The sequence below is a fragment of the Chroicocephalus ridibundus genome, chromosome 6 (genome assembly GCF_963924245.1).
Source record: "Chroicocephalus ridibundus chromosome 6, bChrRid1.1, whole genome shotgun sequence".
Classification (NCBI taxonomy): Eukaryota; Metazoa; Chordata; class Aves; order Charadriiformes; family Laridae; genus Chroicocephalus; species Chroicocephalus ridibundus.
The window spans coordinates 67,743,488-67,760,211 of NC_086289.1; the positions used below are offsets into that span (position 1 = coordinate 67,743,488).

Consider the following 16,724-nt stretch of genomic DNA (forward strand, 5'->3'; position numbering starts at 1 on the left):
GGAGGCGTGAAGAAGCAGCGAGGGTTGTTTTTTCTCTTCTTGGCATCAGACTTGAGAATGCATGGAGGAACGTACTGCCCAATGCGGGAACCGTCAATCTTTCCAGCTTTATTTTGTGTTCAAAAAGCAGGGTTTCTGGCTGAGAGCAGACTCGTGTACTTTTTGTGTGGCGTGGTGGGAGCAATTGTGCAGCCTGCTGGGGAGCGTGTCACAGTGCCTTGCTGTGGCTTGGAAACTTTCTTGAAAAAGGCTTATGGATGTAATATTTGAGATGGATTGTTTTTTTTTTTTTTTTACTCGAGGTATAGTGTGGCAGGCTTGACTCTTGCAAGGCATCATCTGCAGCATCTGGATAATGTTTTACCCCCGTGGTGACTGCAGGGCAGAGAAAATTTGTCATGTTTCTCAGTAATTCTGTTCATCTCTCCTTTAAACAAACTGGGGATTAAAAAATCGGCATCTTTGCAGTGGCTGTCAAACAGCAGTGCTCGGGTTTCATTTGCAGGAATAGGTGAATATTTATTTCCGAATTCACACAGCTGGTTATGAAATCAAAAAAAGCTCTTAAAAACTGGGTTTTCTGAGGAAGGAAAGGAGAAGTACCGCTGCCCTGCGTGGAAGGTGATCACCCTACCAGCAAGGGGCTCAGAGGGTGCGAAAGTCCCCTGGGCCCCCCTGGCAGGGCCGGAGGCGGGGCACGGGGAGGGGAGGCTGTTCATTCTGCATCCGATGGAGCTGATATTGTCATAGAAAATAGATCCTCCTTGCCTGATCTATAATTAGCCGACTTTGAATTATATTAAACTGCAGTTAATTTTAATTTCTGATAAAAATTGGATAATAAAAATCGGATCTTTTTCTAATGGTGCATTATTATCTTACAGATAGAGTAATTCAACTCATTAATTATTGCAAGATACCCAGGACTTCCTTTCTTTAAGAAGAAAATCGACATTTCTTTTCTTCCATAGTCTTGCCTTGTCAGCTTGTCTAGGACAGATCAGTAAAAGTCTTGTGTAACTGCGTTTTGCTGCAAAGCCCCATTTGGGCTCCCTCTCTCAGAAGGGGACAACAGCTTGGGATGTGCAGGGTCTGCCGGGAGGACGTGGATGCTGCCATGGGGTCGCAAGAGCCCAACCCGGGGACGGGGAGCACCCGTCAGCCCCGCTGGTCCCAGCCTCAGGCGGGTGCCAATGCACCCAGTTCAGGTCCTACCTCTGGAGGAGGAAGCAACAAGCATCATCGGCTGCCTAAAAAAATCTGGGGCTGATGTCCAGGCAAAAACTTCCTTTCACGAGGAGCCACCCAGTTTTATCACGGCGAGACCAGAGGAAGGACCTTTTCCCTCTCTGCACATGGATTTGTGCACGAGGTGCCTCATCCGTGGTAGCTGGTTGCAAGATCGCTGTTTACTTTGCTATTTCTTTCTTCTTCTGAATTGTTTTTATTTTAGTATGTGAAAAAGTTATTCTGAACAAAACCTCAGAAAGCAGGTTAAGTCCAAATCCTTCTGTCAGAATGTATGAAACCATAGAGTGGAAGGCAGGGGGGGTAAGCATGAGGGGGTCAGGGCAGTTGCAGCTCTGACAAAGACCTTGTTTCTTCTCTTTTTTTGCATAGGCAAATGGTAGAAACGACATCTGGGATGTTGATAAAGCACTTGGCTCAAAAAGCAGCTTTCTGGTGATCTTTTTATTTGAGGGAAAAATTAAATTTTTTCTCTAACCAATATTATCCAGATTAGATACGCACTTTTTTATGGACATATCTTCAGTGTTGTTATAAAAAACGAGCATGCCTGGAAATCAAGATGTAAACCAAAGACTGAATTTGGAAATGCTGTGTCTGGTGCTAAGGAAGCTGCAGGGAGTGTGTGCGCAACGTCCACGGGGTGTCCCGGGGAAAGGGGTCCGGTGCTGCCCCTGTGGTGGTCTTCTGAGCCCCTGGCACCAGTTGGCCGTGACTTTTTGGCATTGGAACTGAGTTTTGACAGCATGAGAGAAGTGCAAATGACTCATTTTCATTTGTTATTATATAAATTATATTATATAAATTTATATAAATGATATTGCTCCCTGCCAAACTGCTCAAAGAAGGGAGTCAGAGGTTTTCAGTCAATCATCTGCTATTATAAATTGAAAGGAATTTTGTGAAGCGTCTAAAGGCAGAAATCCAATCCTCTGAGAAAAAAAACCTTGGGCACACATAAAGGATGAGTAACGGAGACCTTATAGCTGTTTCAGACCAAGGTGTTTTGAGTTCTGTCTTTGCTGTGAGAAAACCGATTGCATGTCAAGCTAAATGAAGAAGTGCTGGAGCTGGAAGTTACGGCTGTGCTGGCGTGGTTGTTGGGACACACTGGCTAAGAGAAGTGATGCGCACAGCAGGCTGTCAGATAGCAAATAGAAAAACAGCAAAAAAACCCAACCCCAACCTCAAATGACATTAGCTCCGAGCAAAACACGCTTCATCAGCTCGGCAACTTTCATTACCTATTGGTAATGATCTCTCTTCAGTCACAGGGAGACAGAGGACAAATTAAAAAAAAAAAAATAATCTACTGAGCACATTATACATTTCAGACTTTCAGTGCAATATGTAATTTAGACAGAATCCAGCTCAGGAAAATCCCTTGTACAGCTGGTATTCACACGGTGGTTCTCTGCTGCTCCTTCCTCTGCCCAGCCCCTCGGAGCCTGTAACTCTAACAGGCTATGACAGCTTCAGCGCCTGCCCAGTCAAAAAAGTGCATATTTCTTGTCATATGCCAAAATTTTTGACAGAAATAGGTATTCTAAATGCACAAATGCAGCAACAAGGAATGTGGTTGAGGACAGGTTACTTTCCAAATATTTGCTCCTGTTCGTCGCGAGGCGATGTTGGGTCCGGGTGGCTGCATCTGGGATGTCAGGGACTACACGTGGAAAAGTCCTGGGGTGTAAAGAAGTAACTTTGTGAGTTAGTTTTGCAAAATCCGGAGTTGTTTGGGCTGGCGCACTGGCTGTCCCCCAGGTGTGGAGCTGTCACTTTGGGGTGATGCTTTAAAATTGATGGACCCTCGCACAAAACCCAGGAATATTTTCCTGCGGTGCAATTACTCCTCAGGTTGAATCCTGCAAGTGGCCGGCGGTTCTTTTTGATCTCGAGCCTTAGAAAGGACCGTTGATCAGCTGGTCTGACCTTTTCTTCATCACAGGCCATTAAGCCTCACCCGGCTGCCTCTGTATTAAGCCCACAGACGTTAGTTAGACCCAAGTGCTACAGTCCTTGAGAAAGTCCCTGTGTCACAGGAGAGTGAGGTGCCTGTAGGCAGGGAACTGGTGAAATAAGATAGATATGACCCTACTTTTCCCAGGTCTCCCAGGTTTCACTTCCTCCGTGCAATCAGAGATTTCCTCCATTTTTGTAGCCCTTATGTATTTTCTTAATTTTTGGTGAGGTTGCTTGGTAGATGGCGAAACTGGCTGCTTTGGTCTTTTCCTGCCGTGGCAGCTGCAGCCTGCCACTGTCTTTGGAGGCAAAAGGAGGTGCGCACAACAGAAGAGAAACGGGATTATTTGAAAAACGCCTTTGTGCTTATCCGGATGGCAGATGGACGTGGCTGGTGATTACCAAACGCAGCCACGTTCCCAGTGCTGGGGCGGCGGGGACAGCCTGGGCTGCAGCAGCCATACGGTGCCGTGCTGAACTCGACACTGACACAGCTGGGCACAGCTGGCGCCTCGTGGCCGCTCCATCTGTAGGGCTGGGACTGAAAACTGGAGATGAATCCAATGTTGCAGCGTCGCTGACATTAAGGGTGTTTCTGCTTCTCTATACCCCCAAATAGGTGGCAAATATTTTGCTCTTTGTCACGGAGCTCTTCTGCCTTCCTCGGCATCGCCTTCTGTGTCACTAATGAATTCTTGTTTGTTTGTTACTGTTTGATTTTCTTCCCACAGAGGACTGATTTATTAATAGAAAGAAAACAAGCAATAAAGAATCCCTCCAGTTATTTAGCTTAGCTTGACTCTTTACTCCTCTTTGTTAGCTAAATTAAAAGCAATCCAAATCTACAGGAACCTTACTTCTAATTTGGAGAGCTGTAATTATTAGGAGCTATATTTACCAAGACAGTGAACTTGTAACCAGATTTTAAATGAATGCATTATCAGAGTAGGGAATAAAAGAAGCTGAATTCAGTTAGGCAGTTTAACCCACACTGTGTGGAGCCTCTTCTCCCTTTTCATGCCAAGAAACTGTTTATTTACAAATTTTTCATGAGTTGACATTCACTTTGCGTACACGACTGCAAAATATCTAAACACAGCAGACTGCACATCCCTGAGACATGCTGGAGCCGGGGTTCAGTGCAAACCACCAAAATTAACTGTTTTCATTACCAGCATTAAAAACAACTGATTTTTACGTTTTCTGCAAATTCAGATCTAAACACTTTCTTCATGATCATGGTCACTTATGCCTTACGGAGTCTTTTGACCCGTATATGAAAAATTTGCAACCGGCAATATTTCTTCCTCATTATTTCAACTATGGACTGGTTTATTTTCTGTCTATTGGCTGGAAATGCATAAATGTTTGGACAAGTTTAGTCTCAGTACGCTGACACTTTCGCCACATGCTTGAAAACATGTGAATTATCTCTGTAAAATGTATTTTAGCTTCCTGACAATGCTGGGCGGGGGGGGGGGAACAACTAAACAAATTTGTTTATGTGCCTAAAGAGCATTTTAAAACCCTGCGAATCCACTTTGATACATAAAAGGAATTTGAGTGGCCACTGTGCCTCCGTGCTGGGTTTAGTAAAATTCACAGTAAATGGAATGAGCCATTTGAAGTTTGTGCTGGCACCTTGGCTTATCTATTTATATGTGTGTGTGTGTGTGTGTGTCTACATACCTACCATGCTATTTAATTTTTGATCCAGCATTGTTCCTAGATGAGCCTTGTAAAATAAGCCGAGCTGCAACCTGCATGTCTTTGCAGAACGATTAGTGCAGGATCCAAATCCGCCTGTAAATTCAAGTTTCCCTTCATTTCCATCGCTATACGTCTCTGAATGACAGCGAATTCATTCCTGCGCTGGAGACTTGCCAGAAGTTTCTCATCTCGCTGTCTGTGGGCTGCTCGCTCCCGCTCTGGCTCTTTTTTTTTTTTTTCTTTGAGGTTTTTCTGATGCCTATAGAGTGAGCTCAACTCAAAGGTTTGCAGCTTCACTCTCGTCTGCTATTCTGTAAGAGCCAGCCTGGGCACCGGTACAGTCAGGAGTAGTGTGTGAACGTCGGATTTCTTCCTTATTTCCCTGCAGGTGACACTGAAACTTCACAATGCGGCTGGTAATGTATTTCATTTTCTAAATAAATACCTAAGCGTTTCTCTTGTGCAGCTTTGTCGGCTTTCGGATAGACCGGCTTTCTTAGAACTAATTAAATGAAGAGATGTCGGGGGGTGGCGGATGCCTACTGGGACATGGATGCTGTTTGTTTTACTCGCCAGCCAGAGATGTACAGGCAGATTTCCTCAAGGAATCTTAAATCAAGCAGCACTTTTTCCTTTAGATAAAGAGGCTTGAACAAATACAGATTAGCAGATGCGGTTCCTAATGTGCACAGAGCTGCAGTAAGTTTATTAGGGAAACCGAAATTTAAGGCTGTGTTATGTTGTAGGCTCAGAAAGGAGAGAATCGTCTTCATGTGCTAACAATTTAAAACAGTGTTTAAAAAAGATGCCTGAGGATTTCAGGGGGCTCTGCTGAGCAGTGGTCATGCTGCTGTGGCAGAATTTCTCTAGGTTTAACTGCCCTCTTCTTTTTGCTCTGTAATTATTGGGGGGAAAAAGAACGTGTCTACGGTTCCTGGGGTAACCCTACAGGGTTTTTCAGCTTCGGTATTCAGCAGGCATTTCAGCTCCTCTAAATACAAGCCCTTGAATAATAAGCAGATCAATGTAGGGCTCCTGTAGCCAAGAGTTCAGCTGTTTGTCAACATGTAAAATCTCACAGCTTTTGTCGGGTGCGGTACAGGCAGCTCACTGGATTCACATGAAGTCATCCAGGAAACGCTGCGGGGACCAATCCTGGCTCTGAGCACGGTCAGAGGAATGAAGTAATTAATCTCAGATTGATTTTTTTTTTTTTTTTCTGTTGGCATTCCTAACACAGTGGTTGTAACAGGCAGAAATTTAGTTCGGAGGGGCTAGTTGCATGCGTTTAGTATGAAAGCTCTTTTAAGAGCAAATTCTGCCTGTCTTCTTTTAGCAATACTTCCCTCAAGACTGGCTTAACGCAGTGTGTTATCTGTACACCTGATGCAAAACTGTACATCATCTCAGTACAGTGCCGAGAGAGCCCACGAGGCGTTTTCATTTGCTTCTGCTTACAAACAGACCATTTAAATGTTGTATGCATCATTACAAAGCTATCCGTCAGAAGGCAGTGTATTGAAATGACGGCATGTAAACACCACAGGGTAATAAATAAAACCAGGTGCTATTAACTCTGATGAGACAGGGCAGGCTAACATGCTTCTGAGACAACACATGAGAGTTAACGCTAATTGCGAGTGGTAGCTGAGGCATTTCATGGGAAGGTTTCTGACGCAGCAGGTGAGGATACGTCCTGCGCAGGCAATTCCTTACCGCGCGGCATCCGCTGCTTCCCTTAATAAACTGGGAAAGGAGGAGGAGGAGGTTTAACATGTTGGTATTGATATATCTGACACGACATAGAAGATACGGCTCTTCGCTCCAGTGTGGGTGGGTGGATGTAAATAAGCAAATATTGAATTATCATTTCTACAAACCTAAAATTAATCTGCGCTTTTATGTTTTCCAGCACAACTTGTCAGACAATGTAAACTAATTTGCTAAATTGCACAGGAAAAAAAGAATGCATTAGGAATATCTGATTTACATAGAGCTGAATATATTTTGATACCTTTTATTGCCTGCTTCAAGTTTTCCAGCTTTCCAAGATAAACTCTATGGGTAGCCTTATAAATAAAAAAAAATTACATAAAGAACTTACCTTAGTAGCCAGATGCTGGAATTCATTTAATGCTCACAATGCAGTACTATAAAGCCTCGTGCATTGTGTCAAATACTTTTCTCACCTGCTTGCACCATGCATTTCGAAGTGCAGATACTATATGAGACCGTCACTTGCCTTAAATCTCTGGCCTCTTAAAACTCTGATTTTTATGTTACTTGAGGTTCCTGCAGGTTCTTATGCTTGCAGTTTGTGGCCTCAAGTAATCTCAATAAAACCAAGGAGACTATTTATGCACCCAAGGGCCAGATCATCTGGTTTGTGTTTAAAAGCTTATATAGGCCTGAAATACAGAAATGACATCAAATGCAAGGAAAATGTCTCTGCTTACGGTAATTTCCCTGGATGCCAGAGAAAATACAGTAATAAATGCCATTGTTTGTTAGTATGCTCTCTGAAGTCTTACTGTTTCAGAATACCTGTAACAGACTTGTAGCTGTTTGTAGGCTTCACAGTAAAGCCAATATTTAACACTTTTTTGCATCTGAAAACCCTGCGTTGTAGCACCCTGGAGCATTAGAAAGGCAGTAATTCAGGTGGATGGGAGAAGTGTAGCCTTCAGGTGTTGTCCCAGGTTGCTGTGCTGTCCGCTGAACGACCAGGGCTGCTACCTGAGTTCAAATACACTCCTCTGCAACAGGTTGGGTGAGTAAATACAGTGTTCAAAATCACCCCCGGCAATGCTAGAGGTAACATGAAAATTTCTCATGAAGCAACGGTGTTGTCAGGAGTTTAAGGAGTTTGGTCATGAGACAGATGAAGTCAGCTCCGTTCTCCCTGGATTCAGCAGAAGGTAGATGGGGAGACATATTCATTGAGCAAGGTCAGATCCTTTGAAGAGTATGTGATGTGTTTTTGAGAAAAAGCAGTGTTTGGGAAAATATCTACTAAGCAAGAGTAACAATCAGGTCTCTTCTTCAACATCTCTATAAGAATGAGAGAGTCAACTGAACTTAGACAATACTTCATTTAAAGGTACATCAAATAAGTGAAGATAGACATGGACTAAAATTGTCCTCAGGAAAACTGTGAACAATGATAAATTGGTGTTGGTAGGCTAACGTGACATGGCTTGTGCGTGGACACTGACACAGGCCATTAAATTGACGATCCAGACTGAGCTGTTGGGAGACAAAGTGGAAAGAAACTCCCAGCTCATACAACTGGGTGCATTTCCCAGGCAGTCTGCATGATGGATGTAGAAACACCTTGAAGCAAGAGGCTTCAAAGCAGAGGCAGCTACCTTTGAGTAGGCATTTGACCCCGAGCATCGCCTGTAATGATGCATCTCAGCCATGGTCAGTCCTCCTGCTGGCCACAATGGCTCAGAGGAGCTCGTTCCTGGGAAGATGCTAAAAGTGAAATACATACGATTTGGCTAAATAGGAAAGGATTTGGAACATAAACCACTCACCAATCTGAAACTCTGTAGTTTTCAAGGAAGGTAATTGCGAGGAATTATCTATTGTGGTAGGAAGAGATGTAACGAATAAGGTGATAAAGGCATAGATATGCTGAATATAGGAATTTTTCCTGTTGTAGGGTCTTTGCTATAGTATGCAAAATAACCTCTACAGGGAGCCAAATGAAATTTTACTACTTAAGCGCCGAAAAAGAGCTGTGACAAGCTCTGTGCCCAAATGAATATGGCACATATTGGATCAGGCAACTGGATTTATTTTTTCAAAATCTCTATTGCCATTCTGTGGCAAAAGAAATTTGTAGTAAAACTCAAAGTTATTTTCAGAATTCAATGAGGTGTTTAAATAGGGCTATTAAATTGTAAGTGTTTAAAACATCTATAAAATGTAGGTGTTCAACAGGACTATTAAACACAGAGCGTAGCTGCGGTGCATTTCAACATCAGCAACACCGTTCAACCTTTCTGGCAAGAAATTAGAACAATAAAACCAGGAGAACATGGTAAACTTCTCCAATAATTCTTGCCCAGGACTGAGAATATTGTGTCTGATGCTCTGTGCGAGCCGGCTGGATGTGGAGATTGGTGTAATCAACCCAGCATGCCCAATTTTAACTGACATGTCTGAAAACAGCTAAGCTCCTTAAATGCAAAGGCATTTGCAGGAAAGTGCTCCCGAGCCCTTTGCCTCTCTGAGGGGTGGCAGCACGGTTGCCAGTCACTTTATGGAATTACCCGAAAGTACTTGTAAAAACACTCTGTAGCATCGGTACACTCTCCAGCGGCACGAATCCACCGCCCCCGCCAGCAAGAGATTGTGTTGAACTCTCTCCATCCAAAACTCCCGTTCCCACCCAGGCAAACGGCACAGCGGCAAGAAGAAATTGAATGTATCGGTGGTCTCTGAGCACGTTTCCTTCCCAGGAGGTTTAGTTTTTGCAGTGATTCTGAGGTTTTATGAAACACTCTCATCTTAGTGCGTTGAATACTACCTCAGTGCATCAAGTTAAAACCAAGAGAGGCTTCTGCTGCAGGGTTTTCTGTTGTAATTACTCTTATTGCTGCACCTGAAATACTTGTAATTAGCCGCAGTCTGGTTGGCTGAGGGTGTAGGAAGCCAATTACTCAGGTGCCAATATCTCCACCCTGATGGGGGGGAGCCAGTGCTGCTCTCTTCTCTACCTAGCCCCTCGGGTAAGACACCTCCTGGAGTGGGGCGAGGGCAGGTTTGCCTTTCTGTTGCCAGATGTTAGAGCCTCTGCCTTCTGTTTCGCCATTGTACTTGAGCAGTGGTGGGGAAAAACAGGTAAGAGAGTGTTATTCCTCTTCTTGGAAGGGCTAGCGATGCGGCTGCTGCACCTGCTCGCAGGAAAGGTATCTTCTGTGGTTATTTATCTTTCGCATTTGCACCTTAAAAGAAGGAATCTTAAAGCTTGTCAGGGGGAAAAAGTGTGTAACTTCTTGTATAGAAATATCCTGCAGGCTCTGGAGAGAGATGGCTGCTTTTCTCAGGTACTCCCTGCCTGCGCTTGTCCCATATGGGTCTGGTGTGCTACTGCGTTCCTCCTGTGGCTCTCTGGAAAGCAGGTTTTCTCCCCAGGCTGTGGTGAGGTGGGAATGGGAAAGTCCATCGAGATGCTGTTGGGCAGAACCTGCTTTGCTGAGCAAGTAGGTTACAACCACGTTGTCTATGCAAAGCTTCTGTGACTCCCTGTCCTGGATTTTGTGACTGGAAGCTGACTTACCTCCACAGACCCTATAGCTAGTGCGTTGTCTTTGATTAGATGTCAGTAGGATTTACCTGGCCTGGCCGTGGTTGCCTCACTGCTTCCAAATTTAATGTCTGTGTTTGGTCAAATTTTTATACAAGGGAATGGACTTCGTGATGTTGTTCACACGGTGTGTTTGTCTACCTGGAGAACACAATGTAATATTTTTATTTGGTGATAGGTATTTGCTAAGTTCCAGATTTGAGAGGAATCAGTTTCCACTGTTCGCAAACTGGTGGGGGAAAAAAAAGCAGCAGCCCTTTGTTGTTACTTGTACTAAACACACAGAAGCTCTTCTGTCAGTGTGTGCTGATACTGGGAATGCTGCTCTAGTCCAGGCTCTCCATCGGCTACAGCCTCACGAAGGGGTGCTGCCAGGGCCTCCTGGGCACAGATGGGACTGAGGAAGGTCCCACCACAGGTTCTGCCTGTTGGAGCAAGACCCACCAGGGATGGGCTGTGATCAGATCTGGAAGGAACCGGAGGTTTAGCCAGGGAAAGGGCAGAAAGGTCCTGCCTCTTTGACAAGAAGATATATAGCATTTTGGCACCTGGGGACATTGCAACACCTGTTTGGTACTGTTATAATGAAAGATCTGTGGTACTGCTGTTTCCAAACCATGGGTGAAGACAGAAATCTCCTGATATTTTTACGGAACAGCGTTACCAATGAATGGGTGCAGGTATGAACTCTCATCTATAGCCCTGATGAAACTTTTAACGTGGGCAGCGCTGGGGCTAGAAAGTTTGTGCTGGTGAAAGATGGCTGCACCCATGCCTGGGTTGGCTTTGGCTGTGCCAGACCCTCCTGCTGAGGGACTGCAGTGTGGCAGCTTTGCGTCCTTTTTATACCATCTAGCAGTGTTCTGCTACAAGCCCTGGTCTTCTTGCTTTGCGTATCTAGAGCGTGAGCAGTTTCTTTCATCTTGTGTCTGTCACCTGCCGTTTGCTCTTTCAGCGCGGAAGATGGCTCCTGAGTCCGGGAGCTTGGCTAGTGTTTCCAGCAGCATCAGCTGGTGTAATGAAGGATAGTAGCTCTGTCCACAAACCTGCTCTCTCCCACAAGAGGGGAAAAAAACCAACGAAACAAACTGGGAAGTTGAAACAGGTGATTTTTTTTTTTTTCTTCCCCTCTGTAGTTTCAGGGCAAAATATTTTTCATTTCCTGTACTAAAGATTCGTTGGGCAGCGCTGTGCCTCGTGGAAGAGTTGCAGGGGTTACCTGCAACAAATTTAATTGCAGATAAAAAAAATACCGTTTGCAAGCTGCTCCACAGTAACATTTGAGTGAGATGTGATATGGTGTGGCACTGTCAAGCTTGGTATTAATTTTTAATAATCTTTGGTTACCCTTTCGATGGATGCCTTCCATAGAATATTAGTCCCTGCCTTTTAGAGCTCCAGCTTTCCTGCTGGATAAATTGTACGGTAGAAAATATCTATTTCCAGGGGCTACTTGTTTGAAAAAAAAAAAAAAAGGTAATGTGTGTCTCCTGTCCAGAGGCATGTCTAGTTGCAACTACTCAGGACAGAAGTTTTTGATTATAGAAACTATAAGTTGTTCCTAGTCTGATAGGAATGTTGTGAGAAGCTCCTAAGGAAAAGGTAAATTGATTTGCAAGAAATGGAAAGATTTATTTTTTCTTTTTTTAGAAGAAAACCTAATAGACTGCTTTGTAGGCTTTTCTGTGCTAGCTTTGTTTACTAGAACAGAAGCATCTTCATACGATGCTATTATACATCCAAAAATGCAGTTTCCTACAACTTACAACTCTGCCCGCTCTCAGAATGATCGGAAAGGAGGAAAATCCTTTTGGAGTGACCTTTTCCCCCCCCCCTTCCACAAGCCCTACCATACATTCATCCATGTTAGTGAGTCCTAACTTCGGTGCGTTAATTTAGCGCATCTTGCTTATTCTTGATAAGCATGAAACAAATTAGGGCATGTTAACACCTACTGCCGTCCTGCCTCAGATTGCCTCTTGGCAGATATCCTCACATCAATTTCTGCAGCACTGGAGGTAGCTGAGCTTGATCTTTCTTTTGCCGTCCTGGGCATAGTCCCAGGAACATTAGGTTTGGAAATCTTTCAGCAGAAATAGCTGGTGATTATGCTAGCCGCCTGCCAACATGTCCCTCGCCAGGAAGCGGCAGGAATAACGGCCACACCTCGACAAATGGCCTAATGAGCTGAATTCACATCCATTTGGAAACAGGTTAGTCACGAGTGCAAAGCAAACACAACAGCTCCTGTATTTCCTTTTAGACTCTTCTTAATATTCTATTCTCTTGCTCTTGGTAGGCCAGTTTTGAATAAGCAGCTACCTCTGTGTTGCTATTTGAGTACCAGTCAGACACTGGTGTTGCAGGAGGAGCTCAAGGGCTGACGACGGATGGCCTTTACGAGTTCCCCAGTTGATCCACCTCTGCTGGTGTGATGTGGCCAGCTCTGACAACGGCCCACCTTGCGTAATGTAAAGTATTGCAGGCTTTCATATTTAAACCAGGAAATAAATGAATCTTATGAAAGCACAGGAAAAAATAAATATCTTGAATGCAAGCCCAAGGGATGGGGAGATCAGCAGGGCATCACAACCTGCAACAGTGAAGGGCAACCAAGGAGGTTCTTGGTGGGCTGTTCCCATCACTGACCTGTTGGTACCTGTTGCCGACAGGAGTGGGTCACGGTGGATGTGCCTCTGTCACCAGCTGTAGGACTTCTCTTTTCCTTCTTGTTTTCCCATCCTTCTCCAGGATGAAACTGCAGCTGCAAAGGTCGCCAGACATCAGATGCTGCAAGTCACTGTTATTATCCTTGGAAGAAAATTGCATCACTTAAGCTAATTACCAAATGGCGTTTCTCCTCTGAAAAATTACATACCTGGGCTCTCTAGGAACACAGAGTGCACAGCTTTGAAAGCAAAGTCATTCCTAAGGCTTTTTAAGCGATGTGATTTAGTTAACCTACTTCCTACAGCACAATTAAGTGTAGCTGAATAATGGCTATGCAGGAATGACCTTTCCTCAAAAAAAATCTGTTCCTCGTGCATTTGGCATTTCACTATGAAGGTTTGCGCAGCAGCTGGCAGGCAGTTAGTGCTCAGAGAGTTACCCAAGTCGTTCCCTGGGAGGGTGAGCTCCTCTCCGTTCTTGATTTCGTGTTGGCTGCAGAGGGGTTGGCATGCATGAGCTGCCAGCCAAAGCATCCTCCCTTCAATTTGTCAGCTTCATGGAAAGCAATGGAATTAAAATCTTTGGGGAGTCAGACACAGTTTGAAGATGGGGATGTATGAGAGCATTGCGTGGTCTACAGATATCTGTTGGAGGGGATGACAGGCAGAGCAGCTTCTAGGTATTGTTGCTGCTTTGTTGTTGGTTTTTTTTTTCCCCCCCCTCCTCTTGTAAGATTATGGGTGAGCAGATTGTTCCCCTTTTGTATGTTCCCAGTAGGTCATGTCTTACTCTGGACGAATTCTTGCACAAGTCTGGAGGTTAACAGCAGCGGTACAACACAGTAAAAGTTTCTTCTTATTTCTGAGAAATTTTTAAAGCCAGATGCAAAATTCTTCATTTATCTCTTTCTTTCCTGTGACACTTCCACGTCCTTGTTAATAAAATAAAACTCCTCTATCAGTACAAGCGAACAAGTTTTGAAATGCCGTAGTCAAAAATCTGACCTCAGTTCTTATTTCTCAAGCCGGTAGATTGTCTCTGAGTCTCTAGTGTGAATCCCAAAGGCAGGTTTTAGTGTGGCTTTTTGCTGTCAAAAAAAAGTACTGAAAGAGCAAAACCTGAAGAGGGAAGATTGGCTAAAATCGCACTTTGCAGATTCGCAGAGCTTTTTGCATCAGATCTGCTAGCAGGGTCAGATGAGATATTGTTGATGCATCAGTATTAAGAAGAGCTTGCTGTTTGTTTTCCAGCTCCATGTTTTGCAGAAATATCCTTGCTTCCCATTTTTAATGAAAAATATATTTCTGGTCTTCCATGTTTGCAGAGGATAGCTTGCAAACGTGAAGCCCAAAGGCTCAAAACCCCAAAGGCAAATAATGCATCAATATTTACAGCTGTTTAGAGTCACTCTTTTTTTTAATTGAGTTTCATGACATTTGGTGTTTTGGTTTATGGATTTTGAATGATAATATACTGGTTTTGAAGTATCTCGCAAATTACTAAAACTGGATCAGATATTGTAAGTTAATCATAAATGTTATAAACTGCCATTTGAAAAAAACATTTTTTGTTAACATAGAATTATATTTTATAAATCCTGTTTTGAGAGATTTCCTCCCCTCTCATAAATTACTTGGAAACTATTTAAGGAAAGAAGAAATAGAAAGTAAAATTGAAACCTTTGATGTCAGTTTTTCTCTATTTTTATCTTTCTCCTCACTTTTTATCTCTTTCCCATTCCAAGTCTTTCATGCAGTGACTGAGGACAGCATTCCTTGTCCTTTCTATAAAATGTAGTAGATGGTAGGCTTATTTTTAACTATTGCTATATTGTCTAACTGTCTAGATTTACCAGCCACTAAGTGTGTTATACTGGCAATGTGCAGGCTCAAGGAGGAAAAAACCTCAATCTATCTGTTGTTTTGTTATTTAAAAAAAATAATCTGTCTCTTACTGAAGCCACACCTGGGGGTGCTGTGCCGGCCATCGTGCAGAAGCACCCCCAGTGCAGTGGTGGCAGCAGTAGCCTGGATCCCAAGCGGTGGTGGCAGGGCCACCAATCATCCACTCCACATCGCATCAGCTTAGGCGGGCTTACGTCCTTCTGTGGTAACCTATACATCACGTTATCCTTTCTCCCTACACACCTGGACCTGTTTTGCCCTTGGCATACTGATGAATTGCATCTTCTCCTGACCAGGAGCTCCTAAGCCCAGGGTCTGTTGTGTGAGAGCACTTCTGGTCATACTTGAATTTGCTGCTTATTTTCCAATAAATGCCAATGTCAGTCCTGAAAATTGCTGACCTACAATCCCCGTAATGTGACGGAGGGTTTATGGGGGCTGCTCTTCTCCATCCCCTTTCTGGTGGGAGAAGGTCCAACGTTTTCTCAGGGGATGGGAAACTTTCTCTACAGCCTGGCTGGCCCGGTGACTTGTCTACAGGCTGTTGCTTCTCAGTGAAGGAACCTGGGTCTAATATCTCAGCTGCAGGAACGTTGCCATCAGGTTTGCATGTAAATCTAATTATATCCTCTGGTGTCTGTAGCATTTCACTTGTTAATGGTAAATTTAATCTGCCCTCAAGTTCACCAAATTTCAGCTTTCTTTATGGTCTCTGTTAGGTTTGACTGAATATTAGTATCATCTGCAAATCTTGCACTCTTGCTGCTCATCTGTTTTTCTATATCAGTAATAAAAGTAATACGACAGAGCTCTTTTCGAGCTGTGCAAGTTTTGCTCATTTTATTCCTGAGTGCTGCACATGTGAGTCCTGATATTCAAGCAGGGAATTCATTGACATGCTGTGTATAGCTCAGCTACCCCTCAGCTACTGCCATCTTGTCCCTCTTTCAGAATATTATTTACACTTATAAAAAACAGTTGAATAATATTTGTCTAAGTTTATTTAAAAAAAAAACAATGTAAACCAGCTGCTTTCAGAAATACATGGATGCTTCAGATGAGTTTCCTATTAATACTTTAAGCAGCTTCAATGAACACTCTTTTTAAAGTACTTGAAGTGTTTTATATGCTCATAACTGAATAAATGAGCAGTTCTTTCAGCAAGCTTTTGTTTAAGACAATATCTGCAGCTTGTGCATCTCCTGTAGAAATATATAGTTGCAGGATGAGAGTCAATTTTAGGTGATTCTGCATTTGTGCCCCGTGGCAAATAGTCTTGATTCTGGTAAAAGGTTACTGGATTTTAGGCATATCTGAAAGAATTTATTTTCCTTTAACATAAGCTCATTGCACAAAGGTAATTTGGTACCAGCAGCACTCCTGGGTGGGAAATTTTTGATTTATATGGAAATAAAAGTGGCAGAGCAATACTATTTCTTACCTCTGGAAGCATCTCCCCTGCCGTTCTTGTCATTCTGAACGGGGCCGCTCTCGCTGGTTCTCACTGCATAAACTCAAATGCTCAAAAAACTTAATGTTGCTGGTCCTGTAGTATCTGCGTCTGTACTGAACTTAAATATACTTCGTTTGCTAGAGCTGGGTTTGCTTCACTGTTGTCCTTGCTGTCTGGTCCATACACTGCTCGTCTGAATTTCACAAACATGCACGTGTGGTACACAAGGTATGTAGAATATCGCCATCTTTTCACGGTATGAGAGGGAGCAGGGAAAAAAAATAACTCTCAAATCTCAAATTAGCAACAGAAACCCAAAGGCTTGTTCTCTTTGTTCTCATTGAAAGTAATGTCTCATTAACAGTAATGCTGATTTTTCTGCTGACCTTACCAGGAACAGGCTGAGGCAAATGAGAGCATTTAAAATTCCCTTCTGTATATTTAAAATAATACTAAGATT

General features: G+C 43.4%; 1 protein-coding gene across 1 annotated transcript in view; it reads left to right on the forward strand.

Annotated features, from left to right (window-relative positions):
* The first annotated feature begins 5,198 nt into the window (after window positions 1-5,198).
* The window catches only part of SCHIP1 (schwannomin interacting protein 1), a 183,138-nt gene continuing 171,612 nt past the window's right edge, over window positions 5,199-16,724 (forward strand). The window contains exon 1 of the mRNA XM_063338185.1: window positions 5,199-5,336. Coding sequence (XP_063194255.1) covers window positions 5,328-5,336 — 9 coding nt within the window. The 5' untranslated portion in view covers window positions 5,199-5,327. The remainder of the gene's footprint in view (window positions 5,337-16,724) is intronic.